Source organism: Nomascus leucogenys, chromosome 24 (assembly GCF_006542625.1).
Source record: "Nomascus leucogenys isolate Asia chromosome 24, Asia_NLE_v1, whole genome shotgun sequence".
NCBI lineage: Eukaryota > Metazoa > Chordata > Mammalia > Primates > Hylobatidae > Nomascus > Nomascus leucogenys.
In genome coordinates, this window is record NC_044404.1 from 2,703,602 (window position 1) to 2,726,571 (window position 22,970).

At 51.6% G+C, this 22,970-nt stretch overlaps 1 protein-coding gene across 6 annotated transcripts; it reads right to left on the reverse strand.

Annotated features, from left to right (window-relative positions):
* Positions 1-90: 90 nt before the first annotated feature.
* On the reverse strand, positions 91-22,914 carry CDK11B (cyclin dependent kinase 11B). Of its 6 annotated transcripts, none has more exons than XM_030805127.1 (21): positions 22,802-22,901; positions 21,257-21,380; positions 21,138-21,184; positions 18,962-19,077; positions 17,675-17,802; positions 15,357-15,495; positions 10,298-10,434; positions 7,230-7,352; positions 6,749-6,844; positions 6,505-6,663; positions 5,877-5,942; positions 5,104-5,279; positions 3,369-3,459; positions 2,626-2,747; positions 2,262-2,367; positions 1,934-2,055; positions 1,749-1,856; positions 1,538-1,654; positions 1,193-1,341; positions 797-986; positions 91-716 (listed from the first exon to the last, which is right to left on the reverse strand). In XM_030805127.1, the coding sequence occupies exons 3-21, from the start codon at positions 21,144-21,146 to the stop codon at positions 624-626; spliced, it is 2,247 nt and encodes a 748-aa protein (XP_030660987.1). In that variant the 5' UTR covers positions 21,147-21,184; positions 21,257-21,380; positions 22,802-22,901; the 3' UTR covers positions 91-623. The 6 variants fall into 6 exon arrangements, with proteins under 6 accessions (XP_030660987.1, XP_030660986.1, XP_030660985.1 ...); XM_030805126.1 differs by having other exon boundaries at positions 5,104-5,294; positions 7,191-7,352; XM_030805125.1 differs by lacking the exon at positions 21,138-21,184 and having other exon boundaries at positions 22,802-22,914.
* Between the last annotated feature and the right edge of the window lie 56 nt (positions 22,915-22,970).

Genomic DNA, 22,970 nt, shown 5'->3' on the forward strand with positions numbered 1-22,970 from the left:
CCCACCCCACCCTCTTCCCCTAGAGCCGGGTGGTCTGCGTCTCCCCTCCCACACATGGTCCCGGGCCACTGAAAGAAGAACACGGGGAGCTTTCCTCGAAGAATATTTTAATACATTTTAAAACTCATAACAACGTTGTATAAAAACCTGCTGAGGCTGCTGGCACACCTGGGGCTGGGGGCCAGGGGCCTGTGTGGATAGGGCTGGTCTGGAGGAGTGGGTTGGGGCAAGAAGGCATTGCTCATCCCAACACACAAACAGGTCTCCAGCTCGGAAGATTAAACAATCGACTCGGCCCCCACCAGCTCCTTTCCAAATCACGGCCCAGCCAGCCCTGAGTGTCGAGAGTGGGAGAGGGTGTGTGGAGGTTTGTGCTGCCCCAAGTGGGCACCCGCAGATGCCCACCCTCTCCTCCCTGGGCAAGGCACGGAGACCTGAAAACACAGCTCTTTCCTCCACAACAAGGAAAATGATTTAATTCTACAAATTTACAAACCAAAATACAAAAACAAAACATGGAGCACAAAATAAGACAAATTCTGAGTCTCATCGCAGCTCCAGCCGCAGTAGCTGCGCCTGTGGTCCCGGCTGAGTTCTCCCCATGACGGGGTCCACTCTGACCTTCAGAACTTGAGGCTGAAGCCGGGGCCCGCGGCTGAGGCCCCTTGGTTCGTGGTGGTAAGGTGGAAGCCCGTCTCCTTCAGGTCGTCGTCGCCCTGGGACGAGTCGGCTATCGTGAGGACCCTGCCCAAGCCAGTCCCACCTGTGGGCACGCCCCACCCGCCAGGCCCCTCACCAGCTGGCTGTAGCCCAGGCCTCCCTCAGGGGGCCTCGGGCTGGTGCCCCGCTTCACACGCTGCTGCTCACTCTTGGCAGGCCACGTGGGGAACATGGAGGGGTCGATGGGGAGGGGGGTCTCGTGGAAATATTCGTGCTTGAGGCCGTCCTCAGCGCTGATCCTCCTCCCGGGGAAGTAGGTCAGGAACCTGGGGGGAGAGGGCCAGAGGCCCAGGAGGCGCTCGTGTGCTCCACTGGGTCCCCCAAAGATGGGCTGTGTTGGGACGGGGCTCAGGGCATGGGGCGCCAGGCACCAGAGTAGTTCTGGAAGGTGGTGAGCCAGCAGGTGGGCCTCGGACCGGGAAGCCACCGCTATGGCTCGGGACCTCCCGCCGCCCGGCTGCGCTGCGCTCACTTGTTCATGAGGTCGAAGCCCTGGTCTGAGAGCAGGGCCCCGAAGCGCTTCCGGAGGTTGTTGTAGGGGTGCTCGCTGAAGGTCATCTTCTTGACTGCTGGGAGCTCGCTGTAGCCGGGCCAGATTTTCTCACTGGGGGTCCCCAGATCCTGAAAGACAGAGGTGCTTCAACAGCTACGCCAAGTAGCCCACAGTGTTGGCACCTGTGTCCCGTCACAGAAGCCACCAGGAGGGCTCTCAGTGGCCCTGGTCCCCATCTCAACCCAGCACCTGTGCGCCCCCCAGCCCCATTCCTGCAGCTCCTCCACAACCCCACAGTGCACCTGCAGCAGGGCCCAGACCCACCTTGAACACTTTGTTGATCTGATCAATTTCTGACTTCCCGGGGAACAGAGGCTTCTGAGTCAGCAGCTCCCCGAAGATGCAGCCCACTGACCACATGTCCACGGCCGTGGAGTATTCCTAAGAGGCCAGGAGAGGCGTTCAGGAGGGCCAGGGCCTGCAAAGCTGTGGGAGGCTGAGTGGGGGGCAGGGGAGGCTGACGCCCAGGACTCACCTTGGCACCAAGCAGCAGCTCTGGGGCGCGGTACCACAGGGTCACCACGACCGGGGTGTAGGCCTTCAGAGGGGATCCGTACTCCCGTGCCAGCCCGAAGTCACCCACCTGCAAGGGCAGATGGACGGCTGTGGGTGGGCCCGGACAGGTCTCCCTGGGATGGGCCACTCGGGAGGGGGACTCACCTTGAGGATGCCGGCGTGGCTCAGCAGCAGGTTGGACGTCTTGAGGTCACGGTGCAGGATCCAGTTGTCGTGCAGGTGCTTCACCCCCCGCAGCAGCTGGATCATCAGGGTCTTCACCTCCCCTGGGAGGGAGACAGGCTCCCATGTGGACCCGGCCGCCCCCAGCCCAGGGCACTCAAGGGTGGCCCACTCGCCTCGGCAGCAACAGAGGCTTCTCAGGGCTTTCCCTGTGGATGCAACTGGCCCTCCCTGCAGCAGTGCCACCGTGGGGGTCACCAGGACACTGTCCCCACTTGTGCGCAGAGAGGCCCTTGGGGTGCGGCTGTACCTGGCAGGAAGGGCTGTTTCATGGTCTCCATCAGGCTCTTGAGGTCGTGCTCCACATAGTTCATCACGATGTAGATCTTGTCCATGTTGCTGCCCACCACGATCTCCTGCACGGCATTGGCTCCGTGATGCTGGGCACCTCCAGGCCCCCACCCACCCCCGCCACCACCTGAACCCGGGCGCAGATGCTGAGGGACAGTAAGGACCTCCGGTGCCACCCAGGAGGCAGATGCTTGCTTCTGTGTGGTCTGTGAAGGGCTCCACTAAGCGCAGGGGAGTGTAGGAAGCACCCGGCCCCAAGACAGCACGGGGCCCTGTCGGAAAAGCCTTCCACCTAGGGCCAGGCGCGGTGGGGCCATGCTCACTCTAACGGTGACGATGTTGGGATGCTGGGCCTTCAGGATGGTGTTGATCTCCCTCAGCGACGTGATCGGGAAGCCCTCCTTCTCCTTCTCCATCTTCAGCCGCTTTAGAGCCACAATTTCATCTGTGAAGAAAACACAGACAGCACTGAAAGGCATTCTCAAAACCATGGTACCAACAGTGGACTCGTTCAGTGAGGACCGCAGGCAGTGCCCAAAGTGTCAGCATTTCACGGAGGGGGATCTCGTTCTAGGTGGCGGCACGTGGGCACCAGGAGAACACCCCAGCTGAGGTCTGGGCAACACCCACGGCTTCCTACTCTCAACACACCACAGACACTCACAGCCACCTACAGCCACCTGGGATCCCAGTGGCCACGCCGACTCCACGTCGACTTCCCCAGCAGAGCTGGCCTCACCTGGGATCCCAGTGGCTGACTCCCCAACAGAGTCCCTGGCTCACACACCTACTTGGGCGGGACGCTGGGAACACAAACCTGCAGACCAACCCTGGCACAGACCACTCCACGTACTGGGCCTCGGCCCTGTGGGGCACGCCGCCTGCTACTGCAAGAAGTGGCAAAGCCCCAGGGCCAGGCTGACCTCTGGCTTCTAGAGGCACTGAGGGGTCCAACCTCCAGTAGCTGCTCAGGTGAGGCGGGACCTGGTGTAGTTGCAGCTCTCGGGCAGCCAGCCCCTGCCCCACTTCCCCTTGCCTTTGTGGGGTGAGCCAGGACTCCACCCACCTGTTTTCTTGTCTTTTGCTCTGTAGACCACTCCATAGGTGCCCTCCTCGATCCTGTTCAGGCACTGGAACTCCTCGACGCTCCGGCAGCCCTGGGAAGGAAGCGCCTATGTGAGGTCTCAGTGGCCATGCCAGCTGGAGGGAGGGTGGCTGCGTCCACAGGCATGGCACACCCGGCACGGGGCGGGTGCAGGGCAGAGCCTTGGGACTGGGCCGGGGGTGGGGCCGGGAGTAGCTCAGTTCTTTCAAAGTCTCTTTCCTTGCAAAACCATCTGACACTTTATTATCAAACAAAACCAGTGTGAACAAAAGGCCATCCCAGCCAGGTGCGAGGGCTCAGGCCTGTAATTCCAGCACTTTGGGAGAGTAAGGCAGGATTGCTTGAGCCCAGGAGTTCAAGACCAGCCTGGCCAACATAGCAAGACTCTGTTTTCTTTTTTTTTTTTTTTTTTTGAGACGGAGTCTCGCTCTGTCACCCAGGCTGGAGTGTAATGGCGAGATCTCGGCTCACTGCAACCTCCACCTCCTGGGTTCAAGCGATTCTCCTGCCTCAGCCTCCCTAGTAGCTGGGATTATAGGTATGCACCATCACGCCAGGCAAATTTTTGTATTTTTAGTAGAGATGGGGTTTCACCATATTGGCTAGGCTGGTCTCGAACTCCTGACCTCTGATCCGCCCACCGCCTCGGCCTCCCAAAGTGCTGGGATTACAGGCGTGAGCCACTGTGCCCGCCAAAACTCTTCTACAAAATAAAAAAATTAGCCAGGCATGGTGGCTTGCGCCTGTAGTTCCAGCTACTCAGGAGGCTGAGATGGGAGGATTGTTTGAGCCTGGGAGGTGGAGGCTGCAGTGAGCTATGATTAAGCCACTCCACTCCAGCCTGGGTGACAGAGACAGACCCAGTCTCCAAAAAAAAAGGCCGTCCTGAGAGTCTTTCAAACTGGATGTGTCCCCTGCTTGTACCAGAATGACACTGAGGACGGGCACTACCTGCCAGGTGCAGCATGATGCCCCATGCCAGGGCACCTCCCCCTGGGTGTACCTTGGGGCCGGTGCCCAGGGCTGGATGTCACGTACTCGGGGTGGCCTGTGGCCCGACGCCTATGCTCAGGAGCACTAAGGGGCAAAGGAGCTCACAAGGCATAGGACAGTCGACAGAGGCCTGCTGCATACGCCAGAGAGAACCTCTCCACCCACAGGCACCAAGGAGGAGGCCAAGTCCCTGCCAGTCTCCCAGGCCCCAGAGGCCACTGGCACCTTCTCAGGCCTGTCCCTTCCAAGTCGCTCCCAGCAATATCCCGCCTTATTGACAGCTGCCTAAACAAAAGGCTTCTGGCCACACATCTACACTGACTCCCGTAGCTGATCCCGATCCAAGCCCTGCACAGATGCCGGTAACAAGGCCTTGTTGCCTACATAACCCGCCCACGCAGGGGGTCAAGTGGAGGGCACTGCTCGGGCAGCAGTGCGGCCGCACGCCCAGGCTGCCTGCCTTTCAAGCCGCAGAGCAGCCCTGCGGGCACCTCCCTGTCCACCCAGTTACGTCCTGCACGAGAAAGAGGCAGGACCTAGAAGCACGAGGGGCCAGTGGCTGTGCCCGCCCATCACTGCCCCAGTGGGCCCAGCAGCCCTGTGAGGCGACAGACGCCAACACGGGGGCCAGGCTTCGCTCAGCCCCTGTGGTAACTCCGATGGCCAATGCAGACAGCGGCCCAGGGCGAAGGGAGGGCCTGACCTGCAGGGCCGGCAGGTACTTGGGCAGCTCCTGCTTGAGCTCGATGGGCGACAGGGCAGGGGAGTCTGGCACATAGTCGCCCTCTGTCAGGGCGCTGCTCTGCGGCGTCCCCTCACCCACTTCTTCCTCTGCTTCTTCACTTTCCCCGGAATCTCGGTCAAACCGTGACTCTGGAACTGGAAAAGTTGAACCTAATTACGAAGCTAGGAATAAGCAAGGATCACGAACCTCCCCCTGCCCCGGGGGCATGAAGTGCGTGGCAGTGCTGCCCCGTGTCCCGCTGGGAGGTGCTGGTGCTGGGCTCTCCTCCCGTGGACACAGGGCACCGACGCCTAGGAGTTGCTGGCAGGCTCGGCTGAGACAGAGCCCGGATGCTGAGCTGGGAGGAGGCGTGCGGTGTCATGTGGGGGACAAGCCCAAATCCATGTCCCCCAGGCTGAGGACACAGCCTCACTGCCTGCCGGAGGCCAGGCCAGGCCTCTGCTCTGCAGCAACAGGCCCAGAGCCACCATCTGACGGGCCTCCCCTGTGGGGAACTGGGCCTGGGCTTCCCAGCTCCTCGGCCCGGCTGGGCACTCAGGATGCCCTTGGTCAGCACTGTGCCTCGCTGAGGAATGCAGGCCCCACCGGCACAGCCTGGAGTGGCCAATGAATCAGGTGGCCTCCCAGCCCCTGGTGTGCCCCACGCCTCGCAGGACCAGCTATCTTAAGAGAGGGCTGCTGCACTCGGAGACAGACAAGGAGGGGGCTCTGTCTCCAGGGAGGCCTCTTACCAACCAAGAGGTGGTTTTCGTTTTCTCGTTCTTCATCTTCACTCATTTCTTCCTCACTTACTTCTTCTGCAAGAGAAAGGAGACGTCTGCTCAGACCGGCACCAGGGTGAGTGCTGCCACAGGCAGGATGCGGGCTCCGCTTCAGCTAAGCAACAAGTGTTCCCAAGAACGGATGTGGAGGCTGGGCGCAGTGGCTCACGCTTGTAATCCCAGCACTTTGGGAGGCCAAGGCGGGTGCATCACCTGAGGTCAGGAGTTCAAGACCATCCTGGCCAATGTGGTGAAACCCCGTCTCGACTACAAACCCCATCTCGACAAAAATTATCCGGGCATGGTGGCGCACACCTGTAGTCCTAGCTACTTGGGAGGCTGAGGCGGGAGGATCACCTGAACCCAGGAGGCAGAGGTTGCCGTGAGCCAAGATCATGCCATTGCACTCCAGCCTGGGCAACAGAGCAAGATTCCGTCTCAAAAAAAACAAAGAAAAAAAAAGAATTGACGTGGAGGTGTCCTGAGGGAGTCCTAGATAGAAGGGAGTTTCAACTCCCCCGCCCGCCAGCTATTTCTCTGCAGTTTCTAACACTACAGTGAAGTCACAACACCTCACACAGTCATCGCGGTGCCTCACCGGCAGACTGCTCTGACACCTCCTCAGAATTGCTGCCGGTCTCCTCCTCCTCCTCTTCCTCTTCCTCCTCTTCCTCCTCTGATTCTTCACTGGTGCTCCCTTCCTCCTCCTCCTCTTCCTCCTCCTCCTCTTCCTCCTCAGAACCTGAGCCTGATTCCGCTGTAGAAAGACAGCAGAGTAGAGGGTGAACCTGGGCCTTCCTGGGCAGCAGTGGTCAAGGCCTTGGCCAGGCGGTTCCAGGTACCTGACGAGGACTCGGCCGAGCTGGTCTTCCTCTCACTGTCGCTGATGTCCTGTAAGTCGGACAGCAGGTCTCTTTCTTCCATTTTCTCTTCTTTTACTTATGAAATAAACCATTAAAGGTGAATTTGGGGAAATGTTTTTAAACAAACAAGCTACCACCACCCCAAAACTAGTGCCTTTCGCATAATGATTAACTTCGCTTGGTACGAAACCAGCTCATCCACAGACGCTGGAAGCCACTTCTCTAATGGGGCCAGTGGCCAATGTCCCAGAGGATAAACACACGTCCTGTGTCCTGGCTGCACACAGACACTCACAGTCCCTCTCACGACACGAGAAGACTTCAGCCAGCACATCTCTCACTTTCTTCTGAAGCGGTTACTTATCTGGGCTTTAAATGAATCTTACACACTTATGCCAAACATCCCCCAGAAAGGACTCACACTGTGCTGGCTTCTGCGCAGGCGCCGGCCTGGCCTCACCTGGCTTCCGGCTGTCTCCCAACTCGAACCGCTCCCGCGGCGGCCGAGGTGGGCTGCGACTCCAGTGGCTGGCTTTCACTTTGTCGCTATAGTCCTCTCTCATCGTTCGGTGATGTGCAGACACTGGCGCGCAGGGCAGAGAGAGAGACGGCACTAGCAACACTGCCTTCCTCAAAAGGCCCCACCTGGCACAGCTGCCTCGTCTCCCACACCCACACCTGGCAGACACACCCACAGCGTGCACAGGGCGCTGACAGCATCGGGGTCAGAGGCCAGGAAGCCCAGGGAGAAAAAGCTCCAACTTGGAGGCCGTGAGCCCAAGGACCCAGGTGGACCTTCTAGACTGATCTTCACTGGTCAAAAAGGGGTGGGAGAAGATTCTGGAAAGATGGAGTAGGAAGCACTGGGAATCAGTCTCCCCACCTAGACAACAACTGCATCACAGGATCAGTCCTATGCAACTACTGAGGTGCTCTGGAGTCTACTGAAGGTTTGCAACCTCAGGGGAAATCTTGGGAGAGTAAATTGTGATTCATTAATCAACGTCACCGCTTCGCACATTAGTGGCTCCCACCTCACTCCCCACTGTGGCAGGCAGCAGCCTGCATGCAGCTCGCCGGACCCAGGTGGGCAGACGGACACACACACCCGAGGTCAGTGTGACAACTGTGTGTCCCACCCCAGAGGCATGAAGAGGCAGCAGCCACGGCCACCCCCAAGATGAAGGTACTTCCAGGGCATGAGCACCATGTACCCCTTTGCCCCCTTCATTTGTCTCTTATCCCCCTTTAGGAGGCAGACGCTTCAGGACAAGAACATTAAAAACAACTGTATTGACGGGAACGTCAAAAAGTGGCTGCACATGACCAGGGAAAGGCTCAGGCTCAGAAAAGACCCGTGTAGACCCCGAGTTTCCACAACAGGCGGACCCCACAGACACAGCCCAGCACAACCAAAACAAGTGCACACCCTTGAGGGGACCAGGAAGAATCACATCACGAGCTTCAAATGTCCATTTCTTTTGACTAAGAAAAACACAAGACAGCCGGGCATGGTGGCTCATGCCTGTAATCCCAGCACTTTGGGAGGCTGAGGCGGGTGGATCACAAGATCAGGAGTTCAATACCAGCCTGGCCAAGATGGTGAAACCCCGTCTCTACTAAAAATACAAAAACATTGGCCGGGCATGGTGGCGGGCGCCTGTAATCCCAGCTACTGGGGAGGCTGAGGCAGAGAATTGCTTGAACCCAGGAGACAGAGGTTGCAGTGAGCCGAGATTGTGCCACTGTACTGTACTCCAGCCTGGCGACAGAGTGAGACTCTGTCTCAAAAAAAAAAAAAAAAGAAAAACACAAGAGAAACAAAGAAACAGGAGAGTGTGTCCCATTCAGACGGAAAAAAAAGAAGCCAACAGACACAGTTCCTGAAAATCACCTGACGGCAGATGCCCCAGACAAAGACTTTAGGGAACTGTCTTAACCTTCAGTTCCTCAGAGAACGAAAGAAAGATTTGGAGAAAGTCAAGAAAATGACACGTGAACAGGACGGAAATATCAACAGAGACAGAAGATCCAACAAGAAACCAGAGAGAAATTCCAGAGCTAATAAGTACAGGCTCACAACAGACACTAAAAAGTAAATATTCACAACAGCAACTCACAGGCAGAAGAAATAATCGGTGAGCCTGAAGACACAACAATAAAATCACGTCGTCTGAGGAAAAGAAAGCAGAAGAGACTGAAGAGAAGTGAGCAGTGCTGAGCGGCCTCGGGGACCCCAACAGATTTGTGGGAGCCCAGGAAGGAGGAGAGGAGCAGAGAGGGTATCTGAAGAATTCCTTAAAACCCCCACATTGGATGAAAACCATGAATATAAACATTAGAGAGGCTCAATGAGCTCCAGGTAGAATGAAATCAAGAGACCCACACGAAAACCCATTATTGAACAGTTGAAAGCCAAAGGCAAAGAGAATCTTCAAAGCATCCAAGGGATCCTCAATGAGATCATCAGATTAAAGCATCCAAGGGATCTTCAATAAGATCATCAGATTTCTCATCAGAAACTTTGGAGGCCAGAAGACAATGGGCTGAAATATTCCCAGTGAAAAGGAAAAACTATCAGCTAGGCATGAGGGTTCCTTGAGCCCAGGAATTCAAGACCAGCCTGGGCAATACAGGGAGACCTTGTTTCTACTAAAAAATGAGCCGGGTGTGGTGGCACACGCTACCCCTGTAGGTCTCAGCTACGCGGGAGGCTGAGGTGGGAAGATTACTTGTGCCCAGGAGTTCGAGGTTGCAGTGACCTATGATCGCTCCACTGCACTCCAGCCTGGGCAACAGAACTGACACTGTCTCAAAACAACAACAAGTGTCTTGACAGAACAAGACACTGTCTCAAAACAACAACAAAATTGTCAACCAAGAACCACGTATCCAGCAAACTTTCCTTCAAAGGTAAGAGAGAAATGAGGATATTCCCAGATAAACAAAAGCAGAGGGAGTTCATTACTACTAGACCTAGACCTGCCTTGAAGAATAATAAGCTCCAGGGAGTTGTGTGGGGTGTAAGGAAAGGACACCAGACAGAAACCAGAAGCTGGATGAAGAAATAAAGATCTCCATTGAGGTGAGGACGTGGGTGACTATAAAAGCTTGTACTGGCTGGGCGCAGTGGCTCACACCTGTAATTCCAGCACTTTGGGAGGCCGAGGCGGGTGGATCACGAGGCCAGGAGATCGAGACCATTCTGGCTAACACGGTGAAACCCTGTCTCTACTACAAATACAAAAAATTAGCTGAACATCGTGGCGGGTGCCTGTAATCCCTGCTGCTCGGGAGGCTGAGGCAGGAGAATCACTTGAACCCGGGAGGCAGAGGTTGCCGTGAGCTGAGATCGCGCCACCGCACTCCAGCCTGCGGGACAAGAGCCAAACTGTCTCCAAAAAAATAAAAGGCAGGGGCAAAAAGCAAGCACAGGAACCAAGCACTCGCCTGTGAAAGCAAGTGCGCAACACCAGGGGGCAGCAGACACCCGTCCCGCCGAGCACAGCTGCCCACCGCGCCGCCTACCCTCCCTGCGGGCCTCCCGCTCCTTGCGCCGCTCCTCCGCCCGCCGCTCGCGCTCCTTCTGCTCCCGCTGCTCCTTCTGCTGCTCCCGCATCTTGCGCTCCCGCTCCCGCTTCCTTTCTAACTGCTCCAAGCGGTCCCTGCAAGAGGCACACACCATCATTCCCCCTAAACAGAAAGCTTGCTTATCGCGTTTTTGTCCAAATTTGTAAACTGGCTTTCCATGTAGTTCAATCCATGAAGTTTTTTTTTTCTTTATTTTTTTATTTTATTGAGACGGAGTCTCTATCTGTCCCCCAGGCTGGAGTCTGGTGGCACGATCTCGGCTCACTGCAACCTCTGCCTCCCGGGTTCAAGCGATTCTCCTGCCTCAGCCTCCCGAGTGGCTGGGACTACAGGCGCCCACCACTATGCCGGGCTAATTTTTGTATTTTTAGTAGAGACAGGGTTTCACCGTGTTAGCCAGGATGGTCTCGAACTCCTGACCTTGCGATCCGCCTGCCTCGGCCTCCCACAGTGCTGGGATTAGAGGCATGAGCCACCGCACCTGGCCACGTTGTTTTCATTTTTATTTAGTTCAAGATATTTTCTGTTTTCCTTATGATTATTTCTATGAGCCATGGGTTATTCAGAATTGTGTTGTTAAATTTCCTAACATTTGAAGATTTTCCCAGGTTTCTTTCTGTTAATTTCTAATTTAATTCTTTTGTAGTGCAATGGCGCAATCCCGGCTCACTGTAACCTGTCTCCCAGGTTCAAGCGATTCTCCTGCCTCAGCCTCCTGTGTAGCTGGGGTTACAGGCACCCACCAGCACGCTTGGCTAATTTTTGCATTTTTATTAGAGACAGGGTTTTACTTTACCATGTTGGCCAGGCTGGTCTCAAACTCCTGACCTCAGATGATCTGCCCACCTCGGCCTCCCTCGGCCTCCCAAAGTGCTGGGTTTACAGGCACGAGCCACCGTGCCCGGCTGCCATTTCCAATTCTATTAATAAATGATCCATTTCTTTCCATTCAATCAGTGTCTGCTTCATGGATTCTGGGCTGTGTGGTGAGATGCATTCACACGTACCACTGCTGCATCTTCCTGCTGTGCTGGCCTTTTTGTGGCTGTGGAGCCCTTGCTCTTTGTTGTTTCAAGCTTTTTTTTGAGACGGGGTCTTGCTCTGTCGCCCAGGCTGGAGTGCAGCGGCGCGATCTCGGCTCACTGCACCCTCCATCTCACGAGTTCAAGTGATTCTCATATCTAAGCCTCCCGAGTAGCTGGGATTACAGGCATGCGCTACCACACCCAGGTGATTTTTGTATTTTTAGTAGAGACGGGGTTTCACCATATTGGCCAGGCTGGTTTCTAATATTTCTTAACATCTTTTTTGTCTGGTATGAGTACAGCCATTCAAGCTCTCCTATGAGAGCTGATGTTTGTACGCTGCGTCTTTTCCCATTCTCTAGCAGACACAGCATACAGTTAGATCTTGTTTTTCTATCTGATAATCTGCCCCGTCTGTTTGGGGCATAGAGACCTTTCACATGTCATATAATTACACGTACGGTTGGATTTACTTTTCTGGCTTTGTTCTGTGTCTTTTTTATTCTTCCCTTTTTGATTTTAAATTACATATGTTTAGCATACCATTTTAATTTGTTATTTGTACTTTTTAAAAAGTTGTTTTCTTAGTGGTTGCTCTAGGGATCACAATATTCCTCACAATACTAGCTCAATTCCAGTACAATATAAAACTGTTGTAATACAGCTTCATTCCGTCTTCTTTGTGCAGTCCATTTACGTTACATACCACGACAACACAGTGTAATTATTTTATACAATCATAGTTCCAGTAAAACCTAAGATGTGAGGAGAGATATTTATAGGATATTGATGTCAACCTACACTTGCTATCTGCAGTGCCTGTCCTTCCTTCCTGAGGATTCAAGTTACCGTCTGGTGTCACTTCCATTCAACTTGAAGGTCTTCCTTTAGTATTTCCTTTAAGGCAGGTTTCGCCAGCAATGAATCCCACCAGTCTCTGCTTCTCAGGGAATGTCTTTCTTTCCCTTTTACTTGTGTAGAATGGTGTTGATTCCTGGCTGACGGTTCTCCTCTTTGAGCAGCCTGAATATGCCACTCCACTGCCTTCTGGCCTCCACTGTTTCTAAGAAGTCAATGGCTGGCGGTATTGAAGCTCCCCTTTCATGGGATGGGTCATTCTTCTCTGAGGCCTTTCAACATTTTCTCTTTGGCCTTCGCAAGTTGGACTATGATGTGACTTTGTATTTCTTCTAGTTCAAACTTCTTGTGCTCTTCAATGTGCAGATTTTTTTTAAAATTCAAATCTGGGAAGTTTTTAACCATTATTGTAAAAAATATCTTTCCTCTCTCCTGGAACCCCCATTCGACGTGTTTTGGTACAGCAGATGTTGTACCAAGGGTTTCTGAGGCTCTGTTCATTTTTCTTGTTTTTTTCTCTCTGTTCTTCAGAATGGATAATTTCTACTGCTCCATCCACAAGTTGTTTCCAAGCCTTTACTAAACTGAACATCCGGACACTCAGACAGTTTCTACTGATGATGTTCTTCCTCAATACGGGTCACACTGTCATACTTCTTTGTATTTTAGATAATACATTTGTAAAGGGCCGGGCGCGGTGGCTCATGCCTGTAATCTCAGCACTTTGGGAGGCCGAGGTGGGCGGATCACGAGGTCAGGAGATCGAGACCACGGTGAAACCCCGTTTCTACTAAAAATACAAAAAGTTAGCCGGGCGAGGTGGCGGGCGCCTGTAGTCCCAGATACGCGGGAGGCTGAGGCAGGAGAATGGCGTGAACCCCGGGGGGCAGAGCCTGCAGTGAGCCAAGATCGTGCCACTGCTCTCCAGCCTGGGTGAAAGAGCGAGTGTTACCGAGGCCTGTCTGGTTGTCTGTGAAATCCATCTCCCTCATAGCTTACGGCCACCCCGTTCTTTCCCATATGCCTATTTTAATTTTCAACCTTGGCTTCCTAGGGGTCACCACCATGTCTGCACAGCTTAGCAATTAGCCAGCACTGGAAAGAGGCTCGGCTGAAATACCTCGAGCCACAGTAAGGCTTCCTTGGCCCATGGATGTGTGTGGACAGGGAGCACAATGAAAGTGCAGGCTTCATTCGCATCTGCGGCGGCTTCTATTTTCTGCTAGGTCCTTTCACACAGCTGCATCCTCAGGGCTGGTCGGGAGTGGGTGGCGGCTCGAGCTCTCTCCAGTCTCTGCTGCATGTCTTTGGCTAGATCACAGCTGCTCCCAACCACACTGTACTTCATTCTAGCAGACCTCTTGGCCTTTTCTTTTTCCCTCCACTGAGGATGCTGGTGGGCAAGGCCACAGGCCACTGCCCACTGCTCTAAACGGAGTAACCCCTTCCAAGGCAGCAAAAAAACTGCAGGTCCTGCGGCTGCCCTGTCCCAGTGGAACCTCTGTGCTTCCCAAGCACAGAGTGGAGGCAGTAAAGGGAGCAGCTCTCAGGCCAGAAGGTCAGATTCTTACTGCTTTCACCCACAGCTCAGCAGTTTTTCAAGCATCAGTGCTTCTCAGATTATCCTCATCAGTTTCCTTTTTGTCAGAGACAAGGTCTCCCTACGTTGCCCAGGCTGGCCTCATGTGGTCCTCTGGCCTTAGCCTCCCAAGTAGCATATGCTACCACACCCAGTTCTGGATTGGCTGATCTGAATCGGCCCTACCCAAAGTCTGCCCCCAACAATTTTTGCACCTTCACTCTCCTGTCTTTACCTTCTGGGAAATCAATATGACAGCCCAAATTTCATCTACCAACCTCCACTTCTATCCCAAGCTCTACTCTCGTGGGACAAGGCACACTCGGTGTCTGGCACAGGGCGTGGCATACATGAATGCCACACATTAACAGGAACTAGGCCAACTGAAACCTTGCTCACCCCACAGTGGTCTCGGACCTTGACCCCTGGGCCTCAGTGTCTCCCACACCCTTTGGCATCAACAAGAACCAGCGCCCTCTCTTCATCTTTACATGCTGTGCACCCACCCTGGCTGCTAGCAACCATTGCTGCCCATGCCCTTCCACTTCAGACTCCTCCCTTCCTGGAGCAGCTCACAAGCTTTCTCTGGACTCACTCTGAAGGCAGAGATGGGCCTGCTCACACCTGGCCTATAGTCTTTTTCCTGGTTCACAGAACAGATCAGGGGCTACACCGATGTTCTTTCTTGAAAATTTGGCTTATAAAGGGGAATGAACATACAGACTAATGGCCAGGAGTCCTAGGAGTCCAGTGTCCCGATTTCCAGACTGTTTCAAGGTTTTTGGGATCTCCCTTCTTCTTTTTTTTTGAGACAGTCTCACTCTGTCAACCATGCTGGAGTGCAGTAGCGCAATCACAGCTTTCTGTAGCCTTGACCTCCCAGGCTCAAGGGATCCTGCCACCTCAGCCTCCTAAAGTGCTAGGATTACAGGCATGAGCCACTGCGCCCGGCTGGACGTGCAGATTTCTGATCCCTTCATTGTCTTCCCTCAATCAAATCACACCCGTTCTTGACTTCCAGATGCAGTAAAAACTCACTCCCTCAGGACAGTTCTCTTGGTCAGCCTCGTCGAGTGTTCACTGTGCTTTCCCATTCCATGTCTAACACTTCTGCACCAAATGTGACTTTTTTTTTTTTTTTTTTTTTTTTTGAGACGGAGTCTCGCTCTGTCGCCCAGGCTGGAGTGCAGTGGCGCCATCTTGGCTCACTGCAAGCTCCACCTCCCGGGTTCACACCATTCTCCTGCTTCAGCCTCCCGAGTAGCTGGGACTACAGGTGCCCACCACCATGCCCGGCTAATTTTCTGTATTTTTTTTAGTAGAGACGGGGTTTCACCATGTTAGCCAGGATGGTCTCCATCTCCTCACCTCGTGATCTGCCTGCCTCGGCCTCCCAAAGTGCTGGGATTACAGGCATGAGCCACCACACCCGGCTCAAATGTGACTTCTATTGCCAAATTCTTCTTTGTTGCTATGACAGTACACATCACCACAACTCTTTCATTAAAGTCCTCAACTGACCCAGTCCGCTTACCTTTCTCTCCTGGAATGCTCCCTTGCCATCTCCCTTCTCTTCTGTCTTTCCCATTCCCGGCGAGCTTTATCCTGTTCTTCTCGATGTCGTTTCCGACGTTCGTGCTCTCTTTCTTTTTCTTTCACTCTAGCGTGCTTCCCTAATGAGAAATAAAGTGTCATGCAAAGAAACCTCACTTCAAAAATTTCACATGAAGCCGGGCATGGTGGCTTACACCTGTAATCCTAGCACTTTGGGAGGCTTAGGCGGGCGGGTCACCTGAGGTCAGGAGGTCAAGACCATCCTGGCCAACATAGTGAAACCCCATCTCTACTAAAAATACAAAAATTAGCTCGGCTTGGTGGCGGGCACCTGTAGTCCCAGCTACTAAGGGAGGCTGAGGCAGGAGAATCGCTTGAACCCAGGAGGCGGAGGTTGCAATGAACAGAGATCACGCCACTGCACTCCAGCCTGGGCAAAAGAGTGAGACTCCGTCTCAAAAAAAAAAAAAAAAAAAAAAAAACCCACATGAAAATGAAATTAAGGCCGGGTGCAGTGGCTCACGCCTGTAATCCCAGCACTCTGGGAGGCCGAGGCGGGTGGATCACGAGGTCAGGAGATCAAGACCATCCTGGCTAACATGGTGAAACCCCATCTCTACTAAAAATACAAAAAATTAGCTGGGCTTGGTGGCGGGCACCTGTAGTCCCAGCTACTCGGGAGGCTGAGGCAGGAGAATGGCGTGAATCCAGGAGACGGAATTTGCAGTGAGCCAAGATCTTGCCACTGCACTCCAGCCTGGGTGACAAAGCGAGACTCCATCTCCAAAAAAAAAACAAAAAAGAAATTAAATCAAGAACACTAAATATTTAAATAATGATGTTAATGTTAAGTAATCCTAATTTTTTTTTTTTTTTTTTTTTTAAGAGACAGGGTCGGCCGGGCGTGGTGGCTCACGCCTGTAATCCCAGCACTTTGGGAGGCTGAGGCGGGCGGATCACGAGGTCAGGAGATCGAGATCATCCTGGCTAATATGGTAAAACCCCGTCTCTACTACAAATACAAAAAAAATTAGCCGGGCGTGGTCGTGGGCGCCTGTAGTCCCAGCTACTCAGGAGGCTGAGGCAGGAGAATGGCGTGAACCCGGGAGGCGGAGCTTGAAGTGAGCCGAAATCGCGTCACTGCACTCCAGCCTGGGTGACAGAGCGAGACTCCGTCTCAAAAAAAAAAAAAAAAGAGACAGGGTCTCACTATATTGGCCAGGCTGGTCTTGAACTCCTGGGCTCAAGTGATCCTCCATCCTTGTCCTCCCAAAGTGGTGGGATTATAAGTGTGGGCCACTGCACCCAGCCGAATAATCATGATTTTATGTTAAATAAAAAACTTTGAAAATAGAAAACTATCTGCAGTAAGCATCTAATTATGAAGAAAAAAGAAAAACAATTCTGCTATCACAGAAGAGCAAAATTGTAATATTCGTCTTTAAAAAATTTTCTATACTGAGTAAACTATAATTAAAATATTAGTTTTATAATAAAAAAATCACTCTTCATAAAGACTATACAACAAAGCTTTGCTATCAGTGCGCTTCTACACTGTGCAATGAAGCCACATTAATTAATCAAGTGTATTTATAATAATGAGATTTAAATCAGGCTCCAGGTCCAATTTTCTTAACACCCGTAAGAACCTCTGGATGTTGGTATGAGATAAAACTGCTCAAGCCAAACCTATTCTTTGGGCTTGACCAAATACCCATTTTGGGGTGTGTTTTTCTCCTATACTTGTTGAATTAAGGTCATTTTAAATGTAAATACACTGCTCCCAAACAATATAATGGGAGAGAGAAAACCCCAGAGGAAAAATGGACCAGCCATTCTGAATGGTCTGTGACACATGCATGCTTTCAGCTAGAGTTTGCTCTCTCTGGTTTTTGGTCTGTGACACACGCATGCTTTCAGCTAGAGTTTGCTCTCTATAGCCCTTCTGAATGGTCTGTGACACATGCACGGTTTCAGCTAGAGTTTGCTCTCTCTGGTTTTCAGTCTGTGACACACGCACGCTTTCAGCTAGAGTTTGCTCTCTCTGGTTTTCAGTCTGTGACACATGCACGCTTTCAGCTAGAGTTTGCTCTCTCTGGTTTTCAGTCTGTGACACATGCATGCTTTCAGCTAGAGTTTGCTCTCTATAGCCCCTCTGAATGGTCTGTGACACAGCATGCTTTCAGCTAGAGTTTGCTTTCTCTGGTTTTTCAGTGGTGCTCTGGGGAAGGCAGAGAGTAGGAACAGGAAAGAAACCACATTTGAACATGATGTCAAAGAAAGGAAATGCTTCTGTACCCCCTTCTGCTGAATGGCTACGATGCCTACGTTTCTCTTTTCTCTTTTCATCTTTTCTGTGATGAGCTTTTTCTTTCCGAGACATTTGCTGGGGTGGTTTGATGGCCAAAGAATCATCTTCTTCTCCTCTGAAATAAAACACAACAGCACTGCGTCATGCTTGAGAAAGTGCGAAGAAGCATCAGGCTATTATGAGGTTTCTTCAACCCAGAAAAATGCATGATTCAGAGAGGAACAAAGCTGAAACATCGTTTAAAAAATGACATTAATTCTCCAACTTTAGGCATCTTCTTTTCTTTTTTTGATGGAGTCTCGCTCTGTCACCCGGACTGGAGTGTAGTGGCGTGATCTCAGCTCACTGCAATCTCTACCTTCCCAGGTTCATGCCATTCTCCTGCCTCAGCTTCCCAAGTAGCTGGGACTACAGGCGCCCACGACCACGCCCGGCTAATTTTTGTCTGGCGAGCAGTGGCGAGATCTCGGCTCACTGTAAGCCCCGCCTCCTGGGTTCACGCCATTCTCCTGCGTCAGCCTCCCCAGTAGCTGGGACTACAGGCGCCTGCCATCACGCCTGGCTAATTTTCTGTATTTTCAGTAGAGACGGGGTTTCACCATGTTAGCCAGGATGGTCTCGATCTCCTGACCTTGTGATCCGCCCGCCTCGGGCTCCCAAAGTGCTGGGATTATAGGCTGAGCCACCACACCTGGCCTTTTTTTCCTTTTAAGATGGGGTTTCACCATGTTGGCTAGAGTGGTCTCGAACTCCTGACCTCAGGTGATCAGCCCGCCTTGGCCTCCGAAAGTGCTGAGATTGCAAGTGTGAGCCACCACACCTGGCCTGTGCAAAATCCTATATAGTAAATTTTATTAATCAGTGTAACACATGGCAAAGTTCTGTACAGGAAGAAGGGGCAAGGGTGTGGAGGGCCACAGACAACACTTGAGAGTCAGTCACAGCTGCGACATAGAAACCTCAATAGTTATGCTATGTCACAGTAACCCTAGGAAAGAGTAAACCTTAATAGTACAACAGCACACCCTGTCACAGTAACCCTAAGAAAGAGTAAACCTCAATAGTTAGAACAGCATGCCTGGTCACAGTAACCCTAGAAAAGAGTAAACCTCAATAGTAGAACAGCTACAACAACATGCCCTGTCACAGTAACCCTAGGAAAGAGTAAACCTTAATAGTTACAATAGCACGTAGTTGTCACAATAACCCTGGGAAGGAACGGCCAGGCCAGGGCTGTGTACAGCTTGGTCTTGCACATCTGTACATCCACTCACCTGTCTTCCATAGAGTCTTCTCTTCTATACGGGGAGTTCCTTATTGTGATCTCCATGCGGTGATCTCTCAGCTCCCCCTCCTCAAGGGAATCCCGCTTGGAATCCCGGTCATCAGACTAAGAAGCAAAGAGAAAGTTAATCATTTTCTTTATAAATATTTTTTTCTTCATAGATAAAAGTATTTTTAATGATAATCAAACCTGGGCAACATCCAAGAACAAACTTTCATATATACTCTGAATGAGACAGTGTTAGAAAATATAAAGAAGGCCGGGCGCGGTGGCTCACACTTGTAATCCCAGCACTTTGGGAGGCCAAGGCGGGCGGATCACGAGGTCAGGAGATTGAGACCACGGTGAAACCCCATCTCTACTAAAAATACAAAAAAATTAGCCGGGCGTGGTGGCGGGCGCCTGTAGTCCCAGCTACTCGGAGAGGCTGAGGCAGGAGAATGGCGTGAACCCGGAAGGCAGAGCTTGCAGTGAGCCGAGATTGTGCCACTGAACTCCAGCCTGGGCGACAGAGCGAGACTCTGTCTCAAAAAAAAAAAAAAAAAAAAAGAAAGAAAATATAAAGAACTTTTGGCCGGGCATGGTGGCTCAGGCTTGTAATCCCAGCACTTTGGGAGGCCCAGGCAGGCAGATCACGAGGTCAGGAGCTCGAAACCAGCCTGGACAACACAGTGAAACCCCATCTCTACTAAAAATACAAAAATTAGCTTGGCGTAGTGACAGGAACTGCTTGAACCCGGGAGGCAGACATTGCAGTGACCCAAGATCACACCACTGCAATCCAGCGTGGGCGACAGAGTTAGACTCCGTCTTGGGGAAAAAACAAACAAACAAACAAACAAACAAAAACTTTCAAATTTCATCACATTAAAATTACAACTCTCTGTAATCTGAAACCTGAGATGAGAAATTTAAAAACAGCATATATGACAAGGGACATTAGACTCTATGCCAAGTATGTTAGTTGCTTATATGAGCCAGAAATGAATCATAAGGCATATCTTGCAAACCAAATACTTTGTGATACCTCATATGGTACAGGCATCCCTTGGAGATATTTGGGTTTGGCTCCAGAACACCACAATAAAGTGAGTTGCACACATTTTTTGGTTTCCCAACGCATATAAGTTTGGTTTAGGCCGGGCACGGTGGCTCACGCCTGTAATCCCAGCACTTTGGGAGGCTGAGGCAGGTGAATCACCTGAGGTCAGGAGTTCGAGACCAGCCTGACCAACAAGGTGAAAGCCTGTCTGCACTAAAAATACAAAAATTAGCCAAGTGTGGTGGCAGGCGCCTGTAGTCCCAGCTCGGGAGGCTGAGACAGGAGAATCACTTGAACCCCGGAGGCAGAGGTGGCAGTGAGCCGAGATCATGCCACTGCACTCCAGCCTGGGCAATGGAGCAAGACTCTGTCTCAAAAACAAAAACAAACCAACAAACAAAAAGGCTGGGTGCGGAGGCTCATGCCTGTTGTAATCCCAGCACTTTGGGAGGCCGAGGAGGGCGGATCACGAGGACAGGAGATGAAAACCATCCTGGCTAACACGGTGAGACCCCATCTCTACTAAAAAATACAAAAAATTAGCTTGGCATGTTGGTGGGCCCCTGTAGTCCCAACTACTCGGGAGGATGAGGCAGGAGAATGGTGTGAACCCGGCCCTGGGTGACAGTGCGAGACTCCGTCTCAAAGTGAGCACATGCTATTGGAAAAATGCTCAATGCGGAGTTGCTACAAACCTTTAACATGGAAAAATTAGAATTATCTGTGAAGCATAATAAAGTGAAGTGCAAGGTATGCCTGTACTCACAAACATCCCAAATGATGCTACAAATATTAGCAAAAGAGGTACTTTGCCAATGCCTCTTACCAAATTACTAAAAAGGTTTCCTAAGTACATTACTATGCAAACCAAGAAAGATGTAAAATATTTATATTAATGTCAAGGCAAGTTCCCACTATATTAAAAATACTTAGAGATATTATTATGAATATACTAATGAAATGAGAAAAATTAGTCCAGTTTTGCTAACGACTTAACATTCAAAATATTTTATTCTCCATGTATGCTCAATCTAGATACCACTTTAGTGTGTTAAATGTGCCTTTAATGTCAACTGAATATTTGAATGTTTTTGTTAATTTTTAGAATAGATTTTGGGCTCACCTGCGACATTTGGAAGTACAAAAGAACTTCACCGAAGAAGCGTTGTTCTAATGGAAAAATGAGGGCAAAGAAATTAAATCTCCTTTAAGAAAACCACTTACTTAAAAAACATGGCTTACATTTTTTAAGCGTTTTATCTCTGCTTTCTCCTCTTGTTCCTTCCTTCGTTTCTTTTCCTGAAGAATTTCATCTAAAGTTTTCACTTTCCAAGAGTCCTTTTCATCACCCATTTGAGTTAAAACACTGCAAAAAGAAAAATAATTCAGCCTACATCAGGACACAGCAAGCTATGGTGCTCTGTTGTTTCTAACACTTCAACCTAGTCACTTTTGAGGGATTCAGAATAAATTCTCATTAAGAATAAGAAGTTGTGCCCGGCGCAGTGGCTCAAGACGGTAACCCTAGCACTTTGGGAGGCCAAGGCGGGCGGATCGCTTGAGCTCAGGAGTTCAAGACCAGCCTGGGCAACATGGCAAAACCTCGTCTCTACAAAAAATACAAAAGTTAGCCCAGTGTGGTGGTGCGTGCCTGTATTCCTAGCTACAGGAAGGAGGCAGCTAGAGGCAGGAGGATCACTTCAATCAGAGAGGTCAAGGCTGCAATGAGCCAAGATTGCGCCACTGCACTCCAGCCTGGATAATAAAGTAACACTTGGTTTAAAAAAAAAAAAAAAAAAAAAAAAAAGTTAAGTTTTAGGCTGAGGCGGGTGGATCACAAGGTCAGGAGGTCAAGACCAGCCTGGCCAACATGGCGAAAACCCTGTCTCTACTAAAGATACAAAACTTAGCTGGGCGTGGTGGCGGGTGCCTGTAATCCCAGCTACTCGGGAGGCTGAGGCAGGAGAATCGCTTGAATCCGAAAGGTGGAGGTTCCAGTGAGCCGAGGTCGTATCACTGCACTCCAGCAAGACCCTGTCTCAAAAAGAGGGAAAAAAAAAAAAAAAAAAGAAGGATAAGTTGTAACCAAGGCAAGGTGGCGAGCGCCTGTAGTCCCAGGTACTCTGCAAGCTGAGATGGGGGACCGACTGAGCCCAGGAGTTTCAGGCTGAAGTGCGCTTGTGAACAGCCACTGCACTGCAGCATGGGCGACAAAAAAGAGGGATGGGTTCTCAAAAACGACTGCTTGAAATCAAATCTCGTTTCTGTCATTCTTGTATGGTCTTGGGTAACATAATTCACCTCAGTTTAGTCTTCTGAACAACCAAAATAACAACACCTACGTGATAGTATCGATCGTGGATTAAAGATTATCCGTTTAAAGGCTCTTAACTCAGGACCTGCCACTCATTAAACACTGCTTTTACTGTCAGAATCTGCTAGAAAGACCACTTGGACTACGTGAAGCCATTAGCGCACTGGACAGCTGCACCTTGAGACCGGGGAGATGCTCCGAGATGTGCTCACGAACAAGGCCACCTGACCCGGGCACTGGGTTCAGTCCCGCACACTTGAGGTTCAGCCTGGCAGACGTTGGCTCCAGAGAGCGTTTGGACCCGCCGCCTCCACCACCCGAAGTTCCGGGCGGGATGAGACTGTCCGCGGAAGCGAGGGTGTCGCTCGCCCCTGGGCCCAGGTCCGCCCCGCTCTGAGGCCTGCTCGGAAGAAAGACCTCGGTGCGCAGTTCTCGTTGCGCTCCCACAGCTGGCCCGCCCAATCGGAACTCACCCCTACGCCGCCGCCGCTGCCGCCGCCGCCGCCGCCGGTCCCGGAGCCAAAGAAGAAACAGCAACCGCCGCGCTCCAGAAGTATCGTCACTTCCTGTATTGGCGCGTAATGATGATATAATAGCCGACCTCAGCCCAGAACTCTGTGCGGCACTTCCTGTGTCTGCGCG